A 24,498-nucleotide genomic window follows, 5' to 3' on the forward strand; every position below is an offset into this window, starting at 1 on the left:
CATCTTATAAATAATCTAAAGCAAGGACTAGCTAACTAAGGTCGAGAGAATTTCTTCTTCTTTATTGGGTAAAATACATTAATTTCACGATTTGGCAGTATAAGTAATTTCACTGGAGGATAAGAGCTAATTTTGAGAGCTGAAGTGCCACCCCTACGGACCCGGGAGTGATCCGCGAGAGAGCCTGTTGAGGAGATATAGAAGAGTTTGACAGCTGTCAAATTAGCTGTCAAGAAGGAAAAAGAGAACTTTGTTTATGCTATCTCTGCTGGATATATTTGTTACAATTTGGTTATATTTTGTTGAAAACAAGGAAGAACTGATACAAACTAACTTGATTTTTGGATTTGAACTGGAAGGAAGATAAAGTAACCAAAATCCCTCTAGAGGGGATTTTGGGACATTACAAGAATGGCTGAAGGAGGAAAAATTCAAGCTAAATTGGACAGAGTGTTTCTTCTCTTGGGAAAGTTACAAGGCCAAATTGATGTTTTGGCTACAAATGTTGCAACTCTGGACTTAACAGTAAACAAATCCATTGAATTTGATAAGGACTTGACTCATGAAGTCCATGCAGCTGGACAAGAAGAGAAACTTGAAAGATTTGAGAGTGTGGAGAAAGAGATATATGTTGTTTCTGAGGAAAAGGAAGGAGGAGATGTAATGTTGCAGATGACGAAGGAGAGCCAGAGGCCTGACATGATGGCTACAAAGGAAAATAAGTACTGGATGATGAAAATCTGTTTTGAATTGAAGACTGAAGAATGGAGAGATCTCCTTATGTGGAGATCTGAAGACCTATGGATTACAAATTTGATTAAGGTGAAAGTTGGAGCTTTTGGGACATTTGGACTTAAAAGGAGTAAGAAACAAGATTCAGGCTCCACTTTTAAGTATGGAGGTCTGGCTGGAAGAAATATGGACCCTATCGGGAGAGAGCTTCTCCGAGATCTGGTGTTTAATATTAAGGACTACCAAAAAAACCGGCAGAGAGGAATTGAGAGAGAATTAAGAGCCTCGGACGTGAGGTCTCCAGGCTGATAGTAGACTAAGACTGATGGACATTTGTTGGGGATTGAAACCGGGAAAGGGGTGGGGGTGGGGAATCCAAAGGGTGCAGAATAATAATCTTTTTAAAAATTTTGTTTGGTTATTAGTATGAAAATTGGGGAATTCGTGGAAGGGAATTTGGGTCGACTTTAGAAAAAAGTTTTAAGAATGAGCACTGATGTTTAAATACTAATGTTTATAAGTTAAAATTGGTTTTTTTTAAATGAATTAAATATAAAAAGGTCAAAAATTGGGGACAAGAACTTGTTGAATTAACAATTTGAATTGGAATATAAGAAGGGGAGGTGTGGGGAAGTCAGGGAAATATGTTATTGAAAATAAGGATTGTAAACTTTATGTGTTTTTAACTTTTTTGTTTTTTGTTTTTGACTTTTTAATGTATAAAGGTGGGAAAACTCAATAAATATCTTTAAAAAAAACAAAAAACAAAAGGGCTGCTGGACCCGACCGGCAGATTTCCTGGAAAGCCCCTCCTAACATTTCGCGCTTTCCTTTCTTTTTAATGAGCCCTGTCCTCGCGTCCCACCGGGCGAGGCTTGGGGGGTCCACAGGCGCCCCCTCTCGCCCGCCCCGGCGTCGGTTCCGGCGGCCAGAGTGTGGCCTCTGAGCACGCACAGAGTGTAGCCAGCTCAAAGCAGCCCCGCGGGCGAGCCACGTGATCTGGATGTCTTCCCCGCAATCATGTGACGGGCAGCTTCTCACGTGACTCAGTTCTGGGCTCCTGCCTCCAGCGAGAGGCTGCGCTGCGATGGGGCTGCTGGACTGCCGGTACCGGGGCGCGGGGGGCGCGGGGGTGGGGGAAGGGGGAGGCCCCCCCGGCAGAGGCTTCCCGCTCCGCTGCCTGACACCCCTCCCCTTTCTCCCGCGCAGGTGCCTCCTGCTGGCGCTGCTCCAGCTGCCCGCCTTGCTCCGCTTGGACGCCGCCGCCGCCGCCTTCGGGTGGGCTCCGGAGCCGGACCAGCTTTTCCAGTAAGCGGCCGCAGCGGGGCCGGGCCGCCTCTCGCCGCGGTGGGCTGCTTTGCTAGCGCGGCCCCGGCCGGGCCTGGGGCGGAGGGCGCCGTCGGGGCAGCAGGACGAGCGCGGCGAGCGACGGGCGCTTGGGCCCCTCGGGGCTTGCTCGCCGCCCGGCTCCCGCGAAGGAGGCGTCTCCCAGCCGGGGCTCGACCGAGGGAGGCCGACCGCGGAGATGGGCAGCCGCCGACCCCAAGCGCCCGTCGGCCCGTCGGAGGTTGGGGTCCGGCTGGGGGTGGGTCTGGTTGGGGGACGGAAGCCCCTTTGGCCTTGCCAGCTGAGCTTGCCGGATCCCCATCCGTCTCCTTTTCTGTGAAATGGGTGCAGGGTGTTAATTCCCGGTTCTTCTGGGGGAAAAACTAGATTTGGCTGGCGCTGCCAGACTTGGGCACTGCTCGTGCCTCCGCTGCCCACACACCGCTCTCTGCCAGCTTGGTGCCACCTGTGACAGCCGTGTCTCTTTCGCAGGATCCCGGAGGGATGGAGCTGTCTGGGTCGAGTGGCTGCCTCGGAGGCGCTGAGCCTGACCTTCGCCCTCCGGCAGCAGAATGTGGGGCGCCTGGAGGAGCTGGTGCAGCGAGTCTCCTCTCCAGACTCTTCAGAGTATGGTAATGCCCCCCTTCTCTCTCTGCCCCCTGCTTCTGCCCCTCCTGCTGGGGCCTCCCTGATCTCTCAGTACAGCCCGGAGAGCCGGCCTCCTTCACGTGCCCTTGGAGGACTGCACAGGGTTCTCCTTACAACAGTCTTCTATTTTTTTTTTAATAATATTTTTATTGAACAATTTTTAATATAACAAAAACAAAACATACATAAACAAACATCAGACAATAATAAAACATAAAAACAAGTACCATTTCATAACCCAATTTGTAAACCTTACTTCCTCGACCTCCCCTTACTTCCCGTTTCTGTATTCCAAATTCTTACAGTTATTCAGCGAAATCTTACCTTATTTTATTATAAATTTATAATATTCACCCTTATTCTCTTTATCATAACCCTTACTGATAGTAACCATTTATTTTAATCCAACATCATTCTAACTGTCACCAATTTTATAATGTTTCTTTAAATACTCCTTAAACTTTTTCCATTCTTCTTCCGCCGCTTCTCTTCCCTGGTCTCGGATTCTGCTCGTCATCTCCGCCAAATTCATATAGTCCATCACCTTCATCTGCCATTCTTCCAGTGTGGGTAGATCCTGTGTCTTCCAGTACTTTGCAATGAGTATTCTAGCTGCTGTTGTAGCATACATAAAAAAGGTTGTATCTGTCTTTAACACCCCCTGGCCGACAATACCCAAGAGAAAGGCCTCTGGTTTCTTGGTGAAAGTATATTTAAATACCTTTTTCAGTTCATTGTAAATCATTTCCCAGAATGCCTTAATCTTCGGGCACGTCCACCAGAGGTGAAAAAAAGTACCTTCCTTTTCTTTACATTTCCAACATTTATTATCAGGCAAATGGTAAATTTTTGCAAGCTTGACTGGGGTTATGTACCACCTATAAATCATTTTCATTATATTTTCCCTTAAGGCGTTACACGCCGTAAACTTCAGCCCGGTGGTCCACAACTTTTCCCAGTCAGCAAACATAATGTTATGACCAATGTCCTGAGCCCATTTAATCATAGTTGATTTAACCATTTCATCTTGTGTGTTCCATTTCAGCAGCAGATTATACATTTTTGACAAATTCTTAGTACTGGATTCTAACAGTTCAGTCTCTAATTTTGATTTTTCCACCTGGAAGCCTGTTTTTCTGTCTAGTTTAAACATTTCATTTATTTGGTGATAATGTAACCAATCTCTCACCTTCCCTTTTAATTTTTCGAAACTCTGCAATCTCAGTTTGTCCCCTTCCTTTTCCAAGATTTCCCAATATCTTGGCCATTTCGACTCCATATTTAGCTTTTTAACTGCCTTAGCTTCCATTGGTGATAACCATCTTGGAGTCTTATTTTCCAGCAAGTCCTTGTATCTAACCCAGACATTCAATAGTGCTTTTCTGACAATATGATTTTTAAAACTTTTATGCGCTTTAACCTTGTCATACCACAAATATGCATGCCACCCAAAAATATTGTTAAATCCTTCCAGATCCAAAATGTCTGTGTTTTCAAGAAGCAGCCATTCTTTTAGCCAGCAGAAAGCTGCCGCTTCATAGTACAATTTAAAGTCTGGCAGGGCAAACCCCCCTCTTTCCTTTAAGTCCGTTAATATCTTAAATTTTATTCTGGGCTTCTTGCCCTGCCAGACAAATTTAGATATATCTTTCTGCCACTTCTTGAAACAGTCCATCTCCTTACAACAGTCTTCTAAGGTAGGGACGTACGGTTCCTGGGCTCCCTTGCAGCACTTTGGAGGCCGAGACTGGCAGCCCTCGGAATGTCTCCCAGGCAGTGAGTCCTACTGAGCGCAGCGGGACATGGTCCTGTGTGCAAGGATTGCAGCCGCAAGGAGTTTGCGGCCCTGGGGACTTCCTGCTCAGCTTCTCTTGCACAATCTTTGGCGCTCTGGTGTTCCCTGGGAGGAGCAGCTCGTAGGGTTTGTGGGAGGAAGGCAGGCAGGCAGGCAGATTTCCTCTTCCCAACTCCAAGGACGTCTTTACACCACAGGACCATCTTGGTGGTTTTCCTGTGTCCTGAGGGAACTCTTTTTCCTGAGAGGGGGGAGTTGCTAGCCTAGGAGTCCCTAGCAGAGCTCTCAGCCCCATTCCTAGGCTGCTGCTGCTCCCAGGGCTCTCAGGGGAAGCCTGTCAGTCAAGGGGGACCAGAAGCGGGCAGACTGAGCAGCCACTGGCAACCAGCGATGGAAGACTGTGCCCTTGCTTGGCTGCCCAGCTCCCCTGACAGTCGGGGGGTGGAGGGAGACCCCGGGGACCCTCTGAGGGAGGTGGGCCACCAGAAGTCTCCTTCCCTCCACGCTCCCCTTTGTCTCGCAGGCCGGTTCCTGTCTCTGGCAGAGGTGCAGGCCCTGGTTGCCCCCTCCCCGCAGACGCTGAATGCCGTTCGCAAGTGGCTGGAGGCTCATGGGATCTGGGACTGCACAGACGTGGGCACCAAGGACTTCTTGCAGTGCCAGGTGCCAGCCGGGTGAGTTGGGACGTGGGGGCTCTTGGGGCAAGGGGAGGGCACAGAAGGCACCCCGAGCTCCCCCCACAGCTGACCCTGACCCGAGGCTTCTCCATGCAGCACGGCAGAGCAGCTCCTCCCGGGGGCACAGTTCCAGCGCTACGTCAACGGGGAGCGAAGCGTCGTGAGGTCCCCCTTTGCCTACACCTTAGCAGAGGAGCTGGCGGAGCACCTGGATTTTGGTACGGAAGCCTTGGGGAAACGGGGAGCGGCAGCAGGGGGCACTCTCTCCCCTGTGCATGAGCCCAGACTGCCAGGGAACGTCCGGGGGGGGGTGTCTAGCCCTGGAAATAGGCAAATATCTTCCCACCATAGGAGTGGGGGAGCTGATCTTCTCTTCACCCTGCCAAGAAGTGGGCGGTGGTGAAGGGGGGGCGGGCCTGACTGAGCAGATATCTCCCCCCCCCCGCCCCCGGTCAGCCTTGAGCCTTGGGCTGAGCAAAGTCTGCTTTAGGTGCCCCCTTCCTTCTGCCCCCAGGATAACTGCAGCCTCTGCTTATTCTCCTCCTCCCAATTCTCAGTGGGGGGTCTTCACCGCTTCCCTGCTGAGAGGAAGGCAGTGAGTAGGGCCTGGACTGCTGGGAAAGCACTGCTCTCCACCTTTCACCTGGGGGTGACGCCGGCTGTGATCCGCCAGCGGTACAACCTGACTGACAAGGACGTGGGCAGCTCCCGCAACAACAGCCAGGCCTGTGCCCAGGTAACTGGGGGGCGCCCCCCCCCCGCAGCCTCTCCATTCCCTCAGGGTCCTGGGGCCAGCTGCTCTCAGCCCAGCCGCCCAGCCGTCCTCAGGGGTGCCCCTGGCAATGAGGTGTGCTGGCTCTGGGTGGCCCACGCCTGCCTCTTCTCCTTCCCCTCCAGTTCCTGGAGCAGTACTTCCACCAAGCGGATCTGGCGGAGTTCATGGGTCTCTTTGGGAAGAGCTTCCCTCACCATCTGCGCGTGGACCAGGTGGTCGGGCACCAGGGCTGGGGCAAGGCCGGCCTGGAAGCCAGCCTGGACGTGGAGTACATCATGAGCTCCGGGGCCAACATCTCCACCTGGGTCTTCAGCAACGGTGGTACTGACCAGCACGCCTGGCTCCCCGACTTCCTTAGCCCCCCAAGGGAAGGGCTCCAATCTCTCTCTTGCCTCTCCCAGGGGACCTGGGAAGTGGGGTGGGGCAGGGACCCCCTGTGATGTGGCTGCCTGGCTGCTTTCTCTGCGCCACCCTCATCCTGGGACCAGTCAGGGCTGAGTGCTATATTGGAAGATGCTGGGAGGCTGGCGGGCTCTGCACCCTCTCCCTGTCACCCATTCCAGGATGAGGCAGGAGGGGGTCTCTGGGGCTGGCTTGCCCCCCACCCCACCTCTCCCTCTTTCCTGTGCAAGGTCGGCTCCCTGTGGGCCCTGCTGATATTCCTTCTCCCCTTGCCTCCCCCAGGGAGGCATGAGAGCCAGGAGCCCTTCCTGCAGTGGCTGCTTGTGCTCAGCAACATGTCTGCCCTGCCCTGGGTGCACACGGTCAGCTACGGCGACGACGAGGACAGCCTGTCCCGGGCGTACATGGAGCGGGTCAATGTGGAGTTCATGAAGGCAGCCGCGCGAGGCATGAGCATTCTCTTTGCTTCAGGTAGGTGGAGGCAGGCAGCCTTTGGTTCCCCTCCCTCGGAACCCAAAACTGTCTCTGATGGCACTTTGGCCTCCATGTTCCTCCTGCTCCGCCACTGTGCCCAGTCAAGGGAAGCCTGTGAGGGGCAGGGCCTTCTTGGTGGTGGCACCTGCCTTTGAAATTCGCTCCAAGGAGGGAGATGCATCTGGCTATCTCTTTGTTGGCTGGGTGAACATCTCCTCCTGTCAGAAGATCTTCTCAGTGGTGTGTCTGCCTGCCTTGAAGGCAGGGGCAAGATTTATGTTGACTTGGGACATTTTATTGTCCTCCTTGGCAAACTTGTGGTGTTAGGCTGTGATTTATATCGTGTGTTAAACAGCTTTCAGAGTTTCTTATTTTAATACATAGTATTGCTTAAACATCCCTTAATGTTGTGTTGTAGGCTGCTTTGGTACATTTACTATAAAATGTAGTGTAGCAGCAACATTTCACAAAGGCAATAAAATTCAGGTTGCTGTTGATTAGAAGCCCAGGCCGCTAAAGCAGTTTCCGTGGTGTGCCTGAAAGGGGCAGGGCTGGGGGGAGGTCGGCATGTTTGGGGAGGGAGTGAAAGGGGCTTGCAAGTGCCAACACCAACTGGCCAGGTCTTTGGCTGCCCTTTCCCTGCAGGCGACTCTGGAGCAGGTTGTCGGTCAGCCCACGGAGGGAAGCACACCTTCCGGCCCAGCTTCCCAGCCTCCAGGTGAGAGGAGAGGAAGGCGCCGCGAGGGGCTTGCAGAATCCCCTGCCCTTCCCATGTCGAGGTGGGGCTGGCGAAGGGGTCCTTGACCCAGATCCACTCCCAGGGGCCTGCTCTTGCCTTCTCTGAAACCAGGGCAGTGAGCCACTTGCGTATTTTCCAAAATGCAGGGATTCTGTAGCAGATACTAGATCTCAAATCTGCAGCCTTACTGGGTTAGGCCTGTGGCTTGGCAGGGAAGCCCCCCTTCTGCTACCTGCCCTTTGACGGAAGCAGAATCCTCTTGGGGAGGGGGCTGCGTTCTGCCACCCTCAGCCACGCTGGGAGCTGCTGGAGGGCTGCCTGTGTCTTGCCAGTCATCCTGGGGGACTGGGACCCCCTGGTCTGTCAGTGCCTTTGTGACGCCTTGCCTTGCTGTGCCCACAGCCCATACGTGACCACAGTGGGGGGGACGTCGTTCCAGCACCCCTTCCTGGTCAGTGCTGAGGTCACGGACTCCATCAGCGGGGGAGGCTTCAGCAATGTCTTCCCGATGCCAAAGTACCAGGTGAGTCCCATGCCACTCGCAAGGTGCCATCGTGGCTCCCTGCTGGCTCCGGCACTGTCATGTATCTGTTGACCCATCAGAGCAGATTTCAGCCTGCTGCTCCTGGGCCCTTTGGGGTTTTCCATGATCCACTGTGGAACTCCAATTGTGAACATTTGAATAAATGGCTTTTACTGTGGTGAAGTGGTGAATTTTGAAGCGCAGGAGATCACCCTGAAGGGCTGCCAGCCCCTCCCCCGAGAGTCCAGAAATGAAAGATCCTCCCAGGCAGGTGGGACTTGGGATCCCTCACCAGGACCCGTCTCAGCCCTGCCTCCTTCCTCTTCTCGTCTCTCCCTCAACAGACAACAGCTGTGAAGCGGTTCCTGAGCACGACCTCCAAGCTGCCACCCTCCAGCTACTACAACAAGACGGGCAGAGCCTACCCAGACCTGGCCGCTCTCTCCGACAACTACTGGGTGGTCTCCAACCGCATCCCCATGCCCTGGGTCTCCGGCACCTCGGTGAGGCCGCTGCCTAAGGCTCTTGAGCGTTGCCCGCCTGGTGCCCGCTCCTGGGCAGGGCCGCCTGGGGTGCTGGGCCTCACTCTGCCTCTTCTCCCCCGACAGGCCTCGACTCCTGTGGTGGGGGGCATCCTAGCTCTGATCAACGACCGGCGCCTCCAGCGAGGGCAGCCCCCCCTGGGCTTCCTCAACCCCGCCCTCTACCGGCTCCAGGAGAAGGGGAACAGCACTGCCCTCTATGACGTGAGTGTGGGAAGGGGCTGGGGCCGCATCCTGCTGAAGCAGCTTGGTCCTTGGCTTTGCCAGCGGGGTGTGTGCACGCAACACAGCAGCATTTTGCTTGCCGCATGGGGCAAAGGCAGGGGGTCTTTTTCTGGGGCTGCTCTGCCTGACGACACGCTCTTCCGCTCTCCCCCTCCCAGGTGACCACGGGCTGCCACTACTCGTGTCTAGATGAAACTGTGCAGGGCCAAGGATTCTGCGCGGCTCCTTCCTGGGATCCCGTCACCGGCTGGGGGACGCCAAACTACCCAGAGCTCCTGTCTGCCCTGCTGGGCTAGGCGGCCACATCACACTTGCAGACATCCATGGCACTTGGCCACCCAACAGCCGGGGGAGTTGAGAGGGCTTGCTTGGTGTCCAGCGGCCAAAGCCGCATCTGCTCAGGGGAAGGAGTGTGTGGGTTGGGAATCTCAGGCTGCAAGATGGAGGCAGGGGGCATTTCAGAGGGCCTCCCCCCGCCTCCATTGCAGGACCAAAAAGTGTGCATTAGCCTAACAGAAAAGACAGTGGAAGCAGAAATATGCAAACATTCATCTCTGTAAATCTATAGTGGTACGTCGGGAGGAGAAGGTGCAACTAAAAGCTAACAGTCTAAATTGTGTTTTGCGTGTGAAATACCTTGACGTGGAAAGGGTTGTGGTGTTTCTCTTAGCAAATGTGAGAACTGTGCATCTACAGCATCACAAGAGCAGTCCCATTACTGGCAAATCAGGTAGGGGGAGGGGTCACAGGGTGTGCCTTTCTGCACTTAAAGGGTTGATGTACCCCCTCCCCATACTCTCAGGATGAAGTCCTGCCTCTAGGAAACTTAACTCCATAGCCAAATGCTCTTGATCAGTTCTCCACAAGCTCCAACTGGAAACTACCTCATTGGAGTGAGGATGGGGGTTGCCCTCCCTCTGTTGGCGCTGTGTCTCCCGGACCCACTCCTGGGGGGGCCACAAGATAGCAATGCCAGCTGAATCCCTCTCCTCTATGCCACAACCGCTCCCTAAGCAGAAGGCCTTGCTTGGGTCCTGGCCCCGATCCTGTCCCACCTGCAGGAACCACTTTGCCAGCACTACTTGGGCACCATTTGCAGGTTGGGGGATGTTTGGGTGGAAGGAGCCCAGTTCAATGCCTCCATTGCCTGGGAAATCTTTGCCAGGCAGCCCCCCCCCCAGTCTTTCCCTCCTGCTCCAAGGTCAATGGAGGCAGCACTTCTTCCCCCATTCCTACCCCTAATTTGCACTAGAGCATTTAATGTGGAAATACGGATATTCTTCCTCCAATAATGGATTTATATATTCAGCTTTGATAATTCTAAATACAATTACTTATGGTTGTGATTTCTTTTAAAAACAACAGATTGGTGGTGTCTGGGGTTCATGGGTGTGAATGCAAAAGCAGAGCAATAAAGAAAGACTTTGGAGACTGGGCTGTCCTGTGGTGCCTTGATTTCCGGCTTCGGTTGGATGCGTCTCTCAAACTCAGCCGCGCCTTCCCTGACTGGCTCCGGGGTCTCTCCCAGGCCCACCTGCAGGTGCTGCCAGGCGGGTCGGGACCCCTTCCGTCCTTCCCCATGTTGCTCGAGTCCCGCCCCGTGCGAAGCAGCAGCAGCAGCAGCGCAGGCGCGCCCCCGCCTCAGCCCAAAGGGCCCCGTCCGCCCCCGCCCGGGCGGCCATCCCGGCCAGCGGCCCCGACCGAGAGCCCGCTCCTCTTCCTGCGGGGATTGGCCCACTCCGCCCGGGACGGCTGCCGGGCGCCGCCCCTCTTGTGGCCGGGAGTTCCGCAGCCCAACTCGGCCGCCCGGGCTGCCGCGGAGGCCCCGCCCCGCAGAGGAGAGCGGAAGTGGCGTCTGCGCGGAGGCCGTAGAAAGATCGGCCCGGAAAAGGAAGCGGCGGCCGCTGCTCAGGCCCCGCCCCTCAACTTCCGGGACCTTCTTCCCCTCCCTCTCGGCTGGGCTCGCGGCGCCTGCGCAGAAGCTTCTTGGAGCGACGCTGATTGCCCGGGACTCCATGAGCGCCATCGGGGGAAGCGGAGTCGGCGGCGGCGGAGGAGGAGGAGGCGGCGGCTTGGAGCCCGACCTCAGCCCGGCCGTCCCCGTCCCCCTCCCCGCCGTCGGGGGAGACAGCGCCAAGGGCAGCCCGGGGCTCGTGGCGGCCGTGGCCGGAGCCGGAGGGGCCGGTGAGAGAGATGGGGGGAGGGGAGGCGGGGGAGGGGCAATGGAGGGGGAGGGGAGGTTGGGGAGGGGCAATAGAGGGGGAGGGGAAGGGGGACAGTGGGGGGAGGAGGACAGTGGGGGGAGGGGCGCCTCCCTCCCTTCGCCAAGGGTCCCTCTCTAAATCCCCCTCTCTCCCCGCAGGTGCCTCCTCCTCCTCTTCTTCCTCCTCCTCCTCTTCCTCCTCCTCTTCCTCCTCGTCCTCACTGCTGGCGCATCCCGCGGAGGCGGCGCCCTCGGTGCCCAACGGGATCTTTGCTCCGCCCGGAGCGGCCGCCAACGGGGACTCGAAGCCTGCTGCCCTCGCCGCCGCCTCCTCCTCCTCGGCCTCCGCCGCCCCGGCCTCCTCTCCTGCCTCCAGCGCCCCGCTGGTCGACTTCCTGCTGCAGCTGGAGGATTACACGCCCACGGTGAGGCCCCCTTCCCCGCCCGGCCCCCGGCAGCCTCGCCGGCCCCTGCTGGCATCACCTCCCTCTTGAACCGTCCTCCTTGTGCTTCCCTTCCAGATCCCAGATGCCGTCACGGGCTACTACCTGAACCGCGCAGGCTTCGAAGCTTCCGATCCGCGCATGTAAGTGGAGCCGTGGGGGGAGAGACCACGTCCCCAGGGCAGATAGACTGCCCCTTCCTCTAGGGGCCCCGTGTGGCTCTTCGGGACCCATCCTGGGGCTCAGCCACACCTCCCCTCATCCCTCCTCTCATCTCCCCTTCCAGCATCCGCCTGATCTCCTTGGCCGCCCAGAAGTTCATCTCCGACATTGCCAACGACGCTCTGCAGCACTGCAAGATGAAGGGGACAGCCTCTGGCAGCTCCCGAAACAAGAACAAGGTGAGGTCCCCCAAATGCCCCCCTCGCAGGGGCCCCTTCCGCAACTCTCCCTTGAGGTGCCCAGGCGGGATGCCAGTTGACGCCCCTCCCTCTCCCCTCCCCCGCTGCAGGACAAGAAGTACACCCTCACCATGGAGGACCTTGCGCCCGCGCTCTCCGAGTACGGCATCAACGTCAAGAAGCCCCACTACTTCACTTAGCTGCCCAGCCCCCTGGATTCGCTCTTGGACTGCTTCTCTTTCCTCTTGGCTGCTGTACCATTAAAGTTCTCCCTTTCTGGAGCTCCCTGCCCCGCCTGTCGCTCCTTCTGCATCGGAGGAGGAGGGGAGCAGCTCTGATAAAAGATTGGGGGGGGTGTATTTGAAGCAAAGATGTCCCTGGACACCTGGGGGGGGGGATAATGAAGATGTCTTTGGCTGGCCTGGGCATGACATTCCTGGGACACCCAAGGAAGTTCGTCCAGCATTTCCTGTGGTGCATGTGTAAGGTAAAGGTAAAGACAGTGATATTTAATAGAATCTTAGAGTTGGAAGAGGCCCCGAGGGTCATCTAGTCCAACCCAGCTGCAGTGCAGGAGTCTCAAGAAAGGAGATTCCGACTAAACATTCGAAAAAACTTTCTGACATTATTATTTATACTCTGCCCATCTGGCTGGGCTTCCCCAGCCACTCTGGGTGGCTTCCAATAAAATACATTAAGCGCTTCCCTACACAGGGCTGTCTTCTAAAAGTCTGGTAGTTGTTGTTCTCTTTGAGATGGCCCTTGGGGTCCCTTCCATCTCGTAAGAGTCTAGGATTCCTGAGAGTCTTCACTTCTCCAGGCTCAGCATACCTAACAGGTCATCTTAGTTGCCCTCTGCACATGCTCCGGAGAATGGGAATGGCCTGGGCAGGGCCTCCCTCCTCCGTCTTGTTGGCACTAGGGCAGTGATGTTCCTGGACAGCAAAGCTCATCCAGCATTGCCTGTGATGTGTGGGGAAGCCAAGGTCAGCGAGGCTGCTGAAGGCCACTTGCAGGAAGCCACACCAGGGGAGATGGGCTCTGGTGCCTGGGCGCTGCTTGCTTGTTCCCTGTGGGGAAATCTGGCTGGCCACCAAGAGAATAAGTTGCTGGACTTGGTGGGCCCGCTTGGCCCTGATCCAGGAGCAAAACAGCTAGGAATTGCAGGGAGGAGATGGGTGGAAAGCTTGACTGCTCCAGGGTCAGGGGTTCAGTTGCTCCAGCTGCAGCAGCTTTTCTCTTTGGTTACTTATGCTGGGCTGGGGAAACCAGAGGGAAGTGGCTTCTTGAAGGTCAACCTCTCCCCTCATCTGGATTTGCTGTAGTGATCTTCCAGTGCCCCACAGGTTTTGAACCATTCTATTGGAGAAGGGGGACTTTGGGGCAGGGGGATGGCAGTGGTACGTTGGGCAGCAGGTGTGACTCCTACCCTTCTATGGTAGGCGACAGTCCAGGCCCTCCAAAACTCACACACAAAGTCCCTCTCTGTCCAGTCAAGCACGGTCACAGTTGACAGTTTTTTCCACTAGGCAAAAACACTTCAGGAGGACATGGAGCTGTGCGAAACAGCCCCCACCCCCTGCATGCAGCCAAGTGCCTCTGCGTGACTCAGCAGCTGCCTCAGAGCCTCCCCTGTCCTGTGACCACGGCCACCAACCACGCATTAACTCGAGCGCTGCAACATGGCGATGGGCGTTGCAGCTCGCAGAGGGTGGCCTCAGTTGATGCCAATGAGAACACTCCCTGGCCGCACCCATTGCATCTGTTCTGCTTTCTTTCTCCCATTCCAATGGGTCGTTTGGTTTTCTCCTTCCGTCTCTCCACCGAGAAGGTGTGTGGAGGAGATTACTCGTGGAGCAGGGAAACTTACTCTGCAAGGAAAACCACAAGTGTGCTGCTGGCTCCGGCGAGAGGCCTATCTCACCCACCACAGCTGGGGAGCCCAGAGGCACATGAGCCCAGAGGCACGTTGCCTCTGGTGCTGGAGCAGCTGCAGAGCTGCTAGGAGCAGCGGCCTGATCCTGCTCAAAGCACCCACATGTACTGGGCATGAGACCGGGAGAAAGGCTGCTGCCCGCTGAGCCTTTCAGCTGCCACCACCTGTCCTTTTCCCAGCTCTGCACTTTCCTTTCTGGGCTGCATCTGAAAGAGGGTTGTGGCCCAAATTTGCCATGGCATTAGGAGACTGAAAAGGAAAAGGCCGGTTTCAGTTGAGGGCAACCGAAGACCAGCCAGAGTGTGGCACCTGATGGGGAGCTGAACCCAAATACAGCCACCTCCCCACAGTAGATTGTTGTATGTTGGAAATGGACCAGGCTCCCAGGTGAGAGGGCAGCAATGGCAGGAGGGACTGGGGCAACCGTCCTCTTCAGCCGAGGCCCACCAGGGAAGCTGGGGCAGCCGGCTGTGTCCCCCTCACCCCACAAAGGCTGCAATGACCACTGTCTCCTTTAATAACTTTATTTTGAGCCCTCTGGCTTGGGCCGGGGCCTGCATAGAAAAGATAAAAACCGTGCAGCGCAGAGGCAGGCGGTGGGCTCTGAGTGCGAGGCAACCTTGCTGATGCGCGCTGAGGGGGCGGGGTGCTAGGCACTGTGGAAGGCAGCGCAGCATTGCTGGGGGAGCTTAAAAGGCCAGGGCAGCTTACAGCAGGGACACCCCCAAATAGAGCTGCCCCGAAAGGGGAGGGGGGCAAGGCGGTGGCTCCTTCTGTACCGTTTTGTTTCAAGAGCAAGGAAGTGGCACTTTCTGTCGTCAGCGCCTCTCCAAGGCACTTGTGGGCAGGCTGGGGGGGGGCTGCAGAGCACGTCCCCCTCCCCTCACTTCTCCTGCATCTTCTCAAGGATGGGGACGATCATGTCAAATTTGGGGCGCTTGGCTGGGTCCTCGTTCATGCAGATCTTCATCAGCTTGCAGATGTGGGGGGAGATGCCTGGGGGGATGGTGGGCCGGAGCCCCTCCAGGGCGACCTGGGAGGAGGAGGAGGAGGAAGAAGAAGAACCTCAGATGGGGCCCCCAGGGTCGCCTAGTCCAACACGGCCAAGGTGGGGGGGGGTCCTGCCCTCCTGCCCCTTCCTCACCTTCATGCCAATCTCCATGTTGGAGAGGTCAGCAAAGGGCACTTCCCGCGTCACCAGCTCCCACAGCAGCACAGCGAAGCTCCACATGTCGGCCGAGCGACGGTTGATCTCCTCTGCCTTCTTCTGCAGAGCTGCGGGAGCAAAGAGGGGCTGCAGAAACGCAGTGGCTGGAAGGGGGAGCGGAAGGGGGACCCCTCCCCAGCAGGGCAGCTGCTCTGCCTCCACTCGGCCCCCCAGGCAAGCCCAGGGGGGCTTAGGAGTCAGCCCCGACTGCTGCTGGCCAGAGGAGGGCAGTGTGGCAAAGTGGTCAGAGGCACTCGCAGGAACGCCCCCCCCCCGGAGTGCTTTTCAGTTTGAGGTGTTCTTCTGCATTGAGCAATAAAATATAATGAAACTAAGGATAAGAGCCAGAAAAGATAACAAGTTCGGGGGGGGGGGAGATCTGTGGAACAGCTCTTAGTGCAGTGACTGCTCTGCTCCCTGCAGTCGCAGGAGGGGAGACTGGCTCTGGTGCTTGGATCCTGCTGGTGGGCTCCCCTTAGGGGCATCTGGTCGGCAGCAGGATCCAAGCACCCTTGGCCCGATCCAGCAGGCTCGTCTTTGGATCTCAGCGGAGGGCAGGGCGCCACTCACCTTCCGGCGCCACCCAGGCTGGCGCATACATCCTGCCAGGGCACTGGAAGGAGAACTTGACATCTGCCATGCTGATCCGGGCCGTCATGTCCTCATCGATCTGTGGTGGGAGGGAGGACACAACGGGGAGCTCAGCCTCCTAGAGACCCCACCAGCCCACTGAACCCCAGAAAGGGCCCCCCACGCACCATGATGCTGCGGCTGTTGAGATAGTGGCGCGGGATGAGGGGCTCCAGGGTGTGCAGGAAGGCCATTCCCCGGGCCACGTCCAGAGCAAACTTCACGGCCTGCGTCTGGTCCACCACAAAGTCTGCAGGGGGAGAGAGAGCGGGGGGGGGGGCAAATATGGGGGGGAGCCTGCCTCTGCTGGGGTCAGCACTTGCTCCTGAGCGCTGTCCGGAAGGGTGGGGGGGGCTTCCAAGGGCTGCCTGTCATTCAGGCTGCTCAAGCCAGGGGCCACAGTGCAAGAATGGCATGAGGCTCTTGGACAGGGGCCACTCAGGCCCCCCAACCCTTTCTGGCTCTGGCCATCTACGCACTTTAGGCCTGGAAAGAGGTAAAGGCAGCCAGAAAGCGCTCTGTTCCCTCCCGAGAGCTACAGAGAAAGCAAACGATTCCTGCGTTGCCTGGGGGTGGGCTAGATTCCCGGGATCCCTTCCCCCATCCCCAGCAAGGCCCCTGGGGTGCCCCTTGGAAGCAGGGCGAGCTATGGGAAGCGAGACTCACTGGTGCCTTCGTGGAGCACGTTGTAGAGGGAGCCGTAGGGCATCCAGTGGGTGAGGGTGATGGGGTGCGGAGCAGGAGGAGACTGGCAGGCGCCCAGGACCGGCAGCACGTTGGGGTGGGAGAAGATCCTGCGAGGGGAAAGGAGGCGAGTGGAGGAAGCAGCCCAGCCACCCACCGCCTGCGCTCACGTGGGCAGGCAGGGGCAGCCCCACGGGACCCCCCACCCACCCACCTGAGCTTGGGGTACTCCTCATTGAAGTCGCGGCTCTTGCGGGTCGTCCAGTCTCGGGGCTTGAGCACTTTGATGACGATGCCATTTCCCTGCCAGCGCCCTTCCCAGAGCTGTGGAGAAGGCGGAAGGTCAGAGGGGAGGGGGGCGAAGGAGACGGGGGGGGGAGAAGGGGAAAGGAGCGGCCCCCACCTCTCCAGACTGGTTCTCGTTGAGCTTGTGTCCCAGGGTCAGCTGCCGGAAGTCGATGCCAGCCAGCTTGTTCAAAGTCCCGTTGCCTAAAAGAGGAGACCATCAGCCAGGCACAGCCTGCAGAAGGAGCCCCCCACCGCCCAACCCACTGGGCAAGGAGAGTCCCCTTCTCCCCTCTGCCCCCCCCGGCTCCCAGGTCTCCCCCTTCCTGCAGGGCTCTTACGGGGTCTCGTCCGTGTTGTGCCCTTCCAGAAGGTGTCCTTGAAGGGGATGCGCGTGAGGCTCTGGCCCAACTTCTCTGCTCGCTCTGGAGGGGGTGGGGAGAGAAAACAGGGATGTTGCGCAGGTGGAAAGGGGTGGGAAGGGCCCCCCCATAGCGCCTGGAGACTCACTGAACAGGCAGGGCCAGGAAGCAGGAGGGGAACCCCAAGGGAAGAAGGCTCAGAGCCCTCCGGGGGTTGGGGGTGAGACCGTGGGGAGTGGTCAGAGGCAGGAGACTGGGAAGAGGTAACAGGGCTTAGTCAGCTGGGATCCAGAATCAGAGGCAGAAGGAGGGCGGCCAAGAGGCAGAGATCAGGCAGGCTGGAGAAGAAGCACATCATGCACTCGGGGAGATAGCTTGGCTGAACAAGTGTGTACAAACACTCTAAACAAATTAACAAATGTAGTCTGACCCCAAACAAAGGGGGAAGTAGCTGAAGGCAGCCGCTGAGCAGGGAGGGGGTTAAGCAGGCAGGGTGGGCAGGAGCCGCGCTCACCTTTCAGGGAGTCCCGCAGGGGCGCCTTGGCCTTGTCCAGGGGTGTCTCCCCATATTTGTTGCAGATGCTGACGAGAGCCCCGCTGGCCACCAGGTCCTGAAGGACGGGGAGGGTGGGAAGTGAGGCAAATGACCGTCTTCCCACGGAAGCCCTTCTTGCCCAGCCCCCTCCCCATGGGGCACCAGGTCTTCCACCAGACCCACTCCCCACAGGTCACCCCTGCCCTCCTATTAGGGGGCTTTCATTTAGGTTTAAATTGTGTGAATTGGGGTAAATGAATTTGCTTGAACAGAGCGTGAATGTTGCCACCGCGGCAGGAAGAGACCCGGCAGCCCCAGGTGCCTCTGCCAAAGCAGCCCTCACCTCAGCCACCTGCTCCTGGGCCCAAAAGCAGGCGTAGTGGAGGGGGGTGTTCCCGTGTTCGTTCACCGCGTTGATGTCGGCCTTGAACTGGATCAGCTGAGCAGGACAAGAAGACAGAGGGTGGGCTGAGGAAGGAAATCCCACTCCAAAAGACCCCCACAAAGTGAAATTCACCCCCCCCCCGGAGGGAGATGCGCCAGACGGCCACCCTCTTCCCTCTCCCTGCAGGGGGCGCCCTAAGACCCAGAGGAGGAAGTGGGGAAGCAGGGGGTGGGGCCAACCGGGAGCCTTGGGCAGCCCCCTCCCTGTGGGGTCCCCCTACCTTCTGGACAATGTCCCGGTGGCCGTGGCTGGCAGCCAGGTGCAGCGGGGTGTCGTCCCCCCGGTTCATGACGTTGATGCGCGCCCCTCGCATGACCAGCATGTCCACCACGCTGGAGCGGCCTTCGCGGCAGGCCCAGTGCAGGGGGCTGAAGCCGTGGTCATCGCTGCAGGGAGGAGAGGGGCCCGCTCAGTGCCCAGGGCAGGAGAGGGGCCAGCCTGGCCAGGGGGCAGAGCTCCAGGGGCCCCGGGGCCCCTGGTCAGGGCTGGGAGCGCCAGAGGCAGGAGCAGCCTGTGAGAGGCTGGGAGCGCAGGAATCCCTCCTCCTCCCCTGAGCTCACTCTTCTTGAGCCAAGCCAGGAGAAGAGGAAGACCAGGCCTTAAAAGGAGATCTGAGCCAGGAAGCCGGGGCAGCCCGAGGCCCCAGCCGGGACAGCAGCGAGGGGGCCAAGCAGATGGGAGCATCCCAGGGGAGAAAAGCAACCACTGGCCCGGAAATCGAAGGGTCGCCTAGTCCGGCCCCTGCAAGGCAGGAATCTCAGCTAAAGCATCCTTGACAGATGGCCGCCCAACCTCAACTTAAAAAGCTCCAAGGAAGAAGCGTAGAACAGATCAGAAGGGGATCCTGGCCGGCATCACAGACCCCACCCATCCTTCCTGCCCCCCCATATCCCTTCAAGCCTTGGGGACCAGACTGGGTGGGTGGGGGTGGCAGTGGCTGCTTCAGAGGACTAGGAACAGGTTCAGGACCAGAGGGAAATGAAGCCCCCCATTTGCCTGACCCTGGACTCCCTAGAGGGATTTGGGGGTCCTTGCACAGCCTCCATATTCCAGCTGCCTGCCCCCAGGGAAGGAGGCTGGCTCCTTGGGCAAGGGGCTTCTTCCTTTGATGGGCAGCCAGCCCTCGCACTTCACCCCACCCCAGGGCTCCTCCACAGCAAGGCTGAAATGAGGGGAGACTCTGGGCAGCCTCCCTCGCTGGGCTGGTGCTTCTGGACTCCCGCCACCTGCTCTGCCATCCAGGCTCCCCCCCCCCCCCAGCTCCGCCATCAGAATTCCTGCCGGCGTGTTTCGGAGCTGCGGTCATTTCCTGTCCTTTCCAGCCAAGGGGACGAAATGCAGGATGAAGGCGGCTTGGGGGCGCGGGGGGCGGACAGGGGGTCTGGGGCTTCTCCCTCCCTCCCTCCCGCTCCCCACTCACCCCTGGTTGAGGTCGTTCTCCGTGTTGTCCAGCCAGAGGCGCACGGCCACGGCGTTGCCCTCCCGGCACTGGGTGAAGATGTCGTCCATGGTCCCTCCTGCCAAAGGAGGGCGGGGAGGGTCAGCCCGCGGTCGGAGCCGCGATGAGCCCCCTCGCCCCGCAACCCGGCTGGCCCCCGCTGCTCGGCCGTCCCGGGCAGCTGCACCCCACCCGCCCCGAGTAACGGTCCCGAGCAGTCCCGATTCAGGGCGGGTTCCTGGCGGGAAGAGCGTCCTGCTCTGGGGCCGAGAATCTGGGCTCTAGGTCTGGGCAGGAGCCCCCCGACGCCGCCCTTCCGCAGCAGAGAGCCGCTTCCTCGGACCTGGGCAGGGCGCGATGCGGCGCTGCCCGACAGCTGAGCCCCCCAGGGCAAGAGAGCGGGAGCGGCCGCCCCGAGGAGGAAGCCGCCCTCCCGGGCCCCGTCGGGCAAGGGCAGCGACGGACGGGCGTGGCCGGGGCTGCTGCGAGGCGAGCGGCCGGGCTGCCCCACCCCGACCCCGGGGATCCCCGTCTCGCCGTCCCCTTTACCGTGCCCGATCGCGGCGGCGGCTCCGTGTGTGGCGCGTCCCGTCGGCTCGGCTCCTCCCCGCCGCTCCCTCGGGCGGCTCCCGCCGGAGACCGCCCCCTCCCGGCCTCCGCTCCCCTCCGACGGCCCCGCCGCTCCCGCCCCGCCCGGCAGCAGAGGCTCCGCAGCAGCGGCCACGGGCGCCACCAGGCGGCGCTGCAGGCCCGGGCGCCCCGCCTCCGTCCCAGGCAGGCCCCCTGGCCGGGCGGCGGCCCAGGCCGGACTCCGCTCCCCCCGCCCGCCCGCCCGGCGCGCCCCAGGCCCGGGGGTCTCTCTCCGCCCTCGCCCTCCCAGGGCGCCCCTTCCTCCGGCGCCCCTTGCTGGGGCGGCCTCCGGGCGGCAGGGGGAGCCCGCGGGCCGCTCTGGCGGTGCTCTCTAGAGGGCAACCCGGAGAGCCGGAACTTCCGCCGGCGTGAGCGCTGCTGGGCTGCTGCTGCTGCTGCCGCTTCTTTCCCCGGGACGATGTTCGAGGAGGCCCCGTGGGGCGAGGCGGCGGAGCTGGGGCTGCCGGGCCCGCGGGCCGAGGCGAGTCCCCTGGCGGGGCGGGCGGGGGCCGCGCGGGGTCCCTCTGGGGGCCGCCCCCCGCCCAGCCCCGCCGCGCGCCGGCGCCTCCTGGCCACCCTGCGCCGCCTGCAGAGCTCGGCGCCGCCGCGCCCGCCTTCCCCGTCCTCCTCCGGCCGAGGCAGCAGCGCGTCGGACTCGGAGGCCGAGCAGCCGCCGGAGAGGAAGCGCCCCAGGAAGGGGCCGCAGGCGGGGTCGCCCCCCGGAGCTCCGCAGTCGCAGCAGCAGCAGCGCCTCCCGGCCCGGAAGGAGGAGCCGGCGCCCCGAGCAGGTGATGCCGCTGGGCTGTGGCCGAGGACGAAGGCCGAGAGAATTGCCCGGTGTGCAGAGGCGGGTCAGGGGGGTTAGCCTGGGTTGTAGTTCGGGTGGCGGCAAGCGCAAGCTGCCTTCTCGCGGGACTCTGGGCGGCTGAGGTTCTGCTTGTGGATTTCCCATCAGGGTTGTCCACTGTAAGGCTATGATGTTGGACTAGGTTCTTATAATCGTATGAAACCTTCCCTGCATCTCAGTCCCTGGGGGCCTCTCCAGGTGGGGCGGGGCTGGTCCCTCTGCCTGGAACCCCAGAGGGCTGGCAGTGCACAGAGCCCTGGACTAGAGAGATAATCTGGCCCGGGGGGGGGGGCCCGATGGAGCCCAGGGCTAAACGCCTCTGTCCTTGCCCTGTCCAGACAAAGCGGCTGGAGGCGGAGACCCTGAGCCCAGCAGCAAGCAGAGGAGCGCTGGGGCAAAGGCAGCTGGGGCAAAGGACCAAGAGGAGGAGCCAAGGCTGACCAGGAGACAGTGGAAGAACCGCCAGAAGAACAAGCGTCGCCAGAACAGGTTCAAGGCAGGGCTGGGCCGCGAGGAGCCCCCTGTGGCCTCTGCAGCAGCAGAGGAGCCCCCTGCAGTCCCCGCAGCAGCAGAGGAGCCCCCCAGCAGCCAGGAAGATCCAGCAGGCCAGGAACTTCTCAGCGAAAGGGCAGCATCCCTGCGGCTGCGCATGGAGGAGCGGCTGGAGTCAGCGCGCTTCCGCTTCATCAACCAGCAGCTCTACACATCCTCCAGCCAGCAGGCAGTCCAGCTCTTCCAGGATGACCCCGAGGCCTTGGCGGTGTATCACCGGGGCTTCGCCCGGCAGGTGGCCCAGTGGCCTGAAAACCCTGTGCAGCGCTTTGTGCGCTACCTGCGCCAGAGGTAAGGATGGGGGGGGTTGGCCAGCTCCCCCCCTTCAACATGTGCTGGTTAAGCAAACATTTGCGCATGTTGCAATGTCATAGCTAATGTATAGAAGTGTTTGACAGGATGGGTGCACAGTCTAACTTTGCCCCTCCCCTCACAGACCAGCATCACTCGTGGTGGCAGATTTTGGTTGCGGGGACTGCATGCTGGCACGCAGCGTGCGGAACAAAGTGCACTGTTTTGACCTGGTGGCTCTGGACCCCCGAGTCATTGTCTGCGACATGGCCCAGGTACGTTGGGGGGAGGGCCTTCCTTCTCCAGGCTTGGGAACAGCTGTGTGATGAGCCCATGCAGGTGGGCTTTGCTTCACTGGAGGCTTTTAAGCAGAGCTTGGACAGCCACGTGTCAGGGCTGCATTGAGTGTGATTCCTACAGTGCAGGGGGTTAGACTAGATGGCCCTTGGGTGTCCCTCCCAGCTCCATGATTCTATGACTACCTCACACACATGGTTTTCCGATTGTGCCTCCCTTTTTGCTCCTTCTGTGCAGGTCCCCCTGGATGATGAATCTGTTGACGTGGCTGTGTTCTGCCTGGCACTGATGGGTACTAACCTGCAGGAGATCTTGGAAGAGGCCAACCGTGTGCTACGAGTTGGGTAATTGTGGGGTCCTGTGGCAGTGAGGGGGACACGTGAAGTGGCTGATCAGGGCACTGCCAGCTCAGTCAAAACCTATGGCTGTCATATGGGGATGATGATATTTAATACCTATACTGCTTAATAATAAAAATAGTCAGAAATATTAAATATTAAAATATTAATATTATATTAATATATATATAGTTAGAATATTTTTAAGTGTTGTACAGAAAACTGAAATAACAACAGCTTAAACAAAAGATATTACTAAAATAAAGGATTATGTTAATATACATTTATTAATATTTAGACAATGAATTAATGATGGTTGCAAAGAGCCTTGAGGCAGTGAATCAGCTAAATCCGTTTAGTAGCAAAATTTCAGCATAACTAACTTGAATATTGAAAATACCACTATTCATGTATTTTCTATTTCAGTATCAAAATAGTCCTGAAAATATGCATGAAGTCCCCCTGATCTAAAGTTTGCTTGCATCCTTTAAAATCAGTCCTCGGCATCAATTGCCTTTGAAAACAAGTCACGAGGAGAAGGATGTGACTCTCTGGTCAGGAAGAGCTTTGGTGGGAGGGGAGACTTCCCAGGCAGAAGTCTTGGGTTCACCCACTCACACCCACCCATGGCAGCTCCAGGCAGAGCTCAGAGAAGGACCCCTGGGTCTGAATTGCTGGAGAGAGAAGGAAGGCTGTCAGTGGCTACATGTCGGCCACAGGATCAGAGGCAGCAGCTCTGGATCATTGTGAATAATAATAGTAATAATAATAACTTTATTGCTTGTATCCCGCCCATCTGGCTGGGTTTCCTCTGGGTGGGTTGCAGGACATGAAATATTGTAAAACAGACATTTTAAATTTCCGAAGGTGGGAAGGGGCTGCTTCTGAGGCATCCTCTGAGGTTTCCTGACGTGAAATGCAATAATAAAATAAGCAGGCATTCCCTGGACTGCTGAGGGGGAAAGGATTACATGATTGGTAACCATTCAAAGCACCAGCAAAAACAATGACCTATAGTATTTGGGGCCCCTCTCTTTGGGGCCCAGGCCAAGCCTTCTCCCAGCCCCTCCCGGGTTCTGCAGGCGCCCTCCTGACACACACGGGGGGGGGTGTGTGTCCTGCTCAGGGGATGTTTCCGCCTGCTGGAGGATTCACTCAGCACCCCTCTTAGTCCTTTCTGCCTCTTTTCTGCCCCCCCCCCGCTGGCTGGTGGCTGATCTCCCTCCCTCCGTCTCTCCTCGCAGGGGGACCCTCCTGGTGGCCGAGGTGGCCAGCCGCTTCCCGGACGTGCGGGCCTTCGTGGCGGCGCTGGCCCGGCTCGGCTTCCGCCTCCTCCGCAAGGTAGGTCTCCTCCCCCTCTGCTGGGGGGGGGTTCCATCCCTCCCTCCCCCCCTCCTTCCTCCCGGGGGCCGCGCGAGGTCCCCCTCCGGCCCGCGCGCGCCTCCGCATCGCCTTCCCTCTCCTCTCCTTGCAGGACGTGACGGGCAGCCACTTCTTCACCTTCGAGCTGCGCAAGGCGGAAGCGGCGAAGCGGAAGGGGCGGGGCGAAGGGGCTCTTCCGGGCCTGGCGCTCCGCCCCTGCCTCTACAAGCGGCGGTGACGCCACGGGGGCGGGGCTTCGTCCGGGCCGCCGCCTCGCTCTGAATAAAGCGCTTTTCTCTCGCAGCGGAAGTGTCTCGTTCGTCTCGCAATGGCTGCTGGGGGCTGTAGTTGAGGGAGGGGCGGCGGTGCGTGGCCGGCGCAAGCGCAGTCCGGCCGAGTCCGGGCGGCGGCAGCAGCAGCGATGTCGGGATCGGCGGGCGGGCCGGGCCCCGGCGGCGGCGGCGGGGGCAAGCTGGACATCAACCGGGCCTGCGTGGCGGAGCTGGAGCGGGCGCTGGTCGGCATCGGGCGCCGCCGGGCCAGGGGCATCGTGCGCAAGCGGGAGGTGAGGGACCCAGGCGTCCGAGGGGCCCGCTCCCTTCCCCCCCCCGGGGGGGGTCTGCTTCCCTCCCCGACCCTGGGCCCCGCGGGGGGGCTTTCCGGGGGGCTCCTCTCCTCCCCTCGGTGCGTGACGGGGGCGCCCCTCTCCCCCCAGGAGCTGAAGGGCTTCGCCTCCCTGGACGACCTGCTGCGC

General features: G+C 59.1%; 5 protein-coding genes across 5 annotated transcripts; 4 read left to right on the plus strand and 1 right to left on the minus strand.

The window, feature by feature from the left end:
- Positions 1 to 1,754: 1,754 nt before the first annotated feature.
- Positions 1,755 to 9,472, plus strand: TPP1 (tripeptidyl peptidase 1). The gene is made up of 14 exons (XM_053385297.1): positions 1,755 to 1,839; positions 1,942 to 2,040; positions 2,551 to 2,690; positions 5,025 to 5,175; positions 5,275 to 5,396; positions 5,736 to 5,914; positions 6,076 to 6,274; positions 6,638 to 6,826; positions 7,475 to 7,547; positions 7,971 to 8,091; positions 8,436 to 8,594; positions 8,700 to 8,837; positions 9,017 to 9,211; positions 9,267 to 9,472. The coding sequence occupies exons 1-13, from the start codon at positions 1,820 to 1,822 to the stop codon at positions 9,152 to 9,154; spliced, it is 1,728 nt and encodes a 575-aa protein (XP_053241272.1). The 5' UTR covers positions 1,755 to 1,819; the 3' UTR covers positions 9,155 to 9,211; positions 9,267 to 9,472.
- A 1,340-nt stretch (positions 9,473 to 10,812) lies between these two features.
- On the plus strand, positions 10,813 to 12,186 carry TAF10 (TATA-box binding protein associated factor 10). Its single transcript, XM_053385298.1, has 5 exons — positions 10,813 to 11,042; positions 11,221 to 11,486; positions 11,583 to 11,647; positions 11,791 to 11,905; positions 12,016 to 12,186. The coding sequence occupies exons 1-5, from the start codon at positions 10,874 to 10,876 to the stop codon at positions 12,103 to 12,105; spliced, it is 705 nt and encodes a 234-aa protein (XP_053241273.1). The 5' UTR covers positions 10,813 to 10,873; the 3' UTR covers positions 12,106 to 12,186.
- Positions 12,187 to 14,351: 2,165 nt separating this feature from the next.
- ILK (integrin linked kinase) lies at positions 14,352 to 20,095 on the minus strand. Its single transcript, XM_053385299.1, has 13 exons — positions 19,977 to 20,095; positions 19,410 to 19,506; positions 18,210 to 18,375; positions 17,888 to 17,983; positions 17,524 to 17,620; positions 16,989 to 17,072; positions 16,766 to 16,851; positions 16,577 to 16,686; positions 16,345 to 16,472; positions 15,807 to 15,928; positions 15,619 to 15,718; positions 14,986 to 15,116; positions 14,352 to 14,874 (listed from the first exon to the last, which is right to left on the minus strand). The coding sequence occupies exons 2-13, from the start codon at positions 19,496 to 19,498 to the stop codon at positions 14,725 to 14,727; spliced, it is 1,359 nt and encodes a 452-aa protein (XP_053241274.1). The 5' UTR covers positions 19,499 to 19,506; positions 19,977 to 20,095; the 3' UTR covers positions 14,352 to 14,724.
- On the plus strand, positions 19,785 to 20,429 carry LOC128412287 (basic salivary proline-rich protein 2-like). Its single transcript, XM_053385193.1, has one exon. The coding sequence runs from the start codon at positions 19,785 to 19,787 to the stop codon at positions 20,427 to 20,429; it is 645 nt and encodes a 214-aa protein (XP_053241168.1).
- Positions 20,430 to 20,443: 14 nt separating this feature from the next.
- Positions 20,444 to 24,045, plus strand: RRP8 (ribosomal RNA processing 8). The gene is made up of 6 exons (XM_053385304.1): positions 20,444 to 20,845; positions 21,243 to 21,747; positions 21,893 to 22,022; positions 22,282 to 22,388; positions 23,627 to 23,723; positions 23,857 to 24,045. The coding sequence occupies exons 1-6, from the start codon at positions 20,476 to 20,478 to the stop codon at positions 23,980 to 23,982; spliced, it is 1,335 nt and encodes a 444-aa protein (XP_053241279.1). The 5' UTR covers positions 20,444 to 20,475; the 3' UTR covers positions 23,983 to 24,045.
- The last annotated feature ends 453 nt before the right edge of the window (positions 24,046 to 24,498 follow it).

Source organism: Podarcis raffonei, chromosome 4 (assembly GCF_027172205.1).
Source record: "Podarcis raffonei isolate rPodRaf1 chromosome 4, rPodRaf1.pri, whole genome shotgun sequence".
NCBI classification, from domain to species: domain Eukaryota; kingdom Metazoa; phylum Chordata; class Lepidosauria; order Squamata; family Lacertidae; genus Podarcis; species Podarcis raffonei.

Excerpts from the sequence above, each read along its gene's own strand:
- TPP1 (XM_053385297.1), top strand. The coding sequence starts at position 1,820 with ATGGGGCTGCTGGACTGCCG. Across the intron at positions 5,176-5,274 it reads CAGTGCCAGGTGCCAGCCGG|CACGGCAGAGCAGCTCCTCC; the intron begins GTGAGTTGGGAC and ends TTCTCCATGCAG. Across the intron at positions 8,092-8,435 it reads TCCCGATGCCAAAGTACCAG|ACAACAGCTGTGAAGCGGTT; the intron begins GTGAGTCCCATG and ends CTCCCTCAACAG.
- TAF10 (XM_053385298.1), top strand. The coding sequence starts at position 10,874 with ATGAGCGCCATCGGGGGAAGCGGAGTCGGCGGCGGCGGAGGAGGAGGA. Across the intron at positions 11,043-11,220 it reads GGCCGGAGCCGGAGGGGCCG|GTGCCTCCTCCTCCTCTTCT; the intron begins GTGAGAGAGATG and ends CTCTCCCCGCAG. Across the intron at positions 11,906-12,015 it reads GCTCCCGAAACAAGAACAAG|GACAAGAAGTACACCCTCAC; the intron begins GTGAGGTCCCCC and ends CCCCCGCTGCAG.
- ILK (XM_053385299.1), bottom strand. The coding sequence starts at position 19,498 with ATGGACGACATCTTCACCCAGTGCCGGGAGGGCAACGCCGTGGCCGTG. Across the intron at positions 17,621-17,887 it reads CCCAGGAGCAGGTGGCTGAG|GACCTGGTGGCCAGCGGGGC; the intron begins GTGAGGGCTGCT and ends CCCGTCCTTCAG. Across the intron at positions 16,473-16,576 it reads GAGGAGTACCCCAAGCTCAG|GATCTTCTCCCACCCCAACG; the intron begins GTGGGTGGGTGG and ends TTCCCCTCGCAG.
- LOC128412287 (XM_053385193.1), top strand. The coding sequence starts at position 19,785 with ATGCGGCGCTGCCCGACAGCTGAGCCCCCCAGGGCAAGAGAGCGGGAG.
- RRP8 (XM_053385304.1), top strand. The coding sequence starts at position 20,476 with ATGTTCGAGGAGGCCCCGTGGGGCGAGGCGGCGGAGCTGGGGCTGCCG. Across the intron at positions 22,389-23,626 it reads AACCGTGTGCTACGAGTTGG|GGGGACCCTCCTGGTGGCCG; the intron begins GTAATTGTGGGG and ends CTCTCCTCGCAG. Across the intron at positions 23,724-23,856 it reads GCTTCCGCCTCCTCCGCAAG|GACGTGACGGGCAGCCACTT; the intron begins GTAGGTCTCCTC and ends CTCTCCTTGCAG.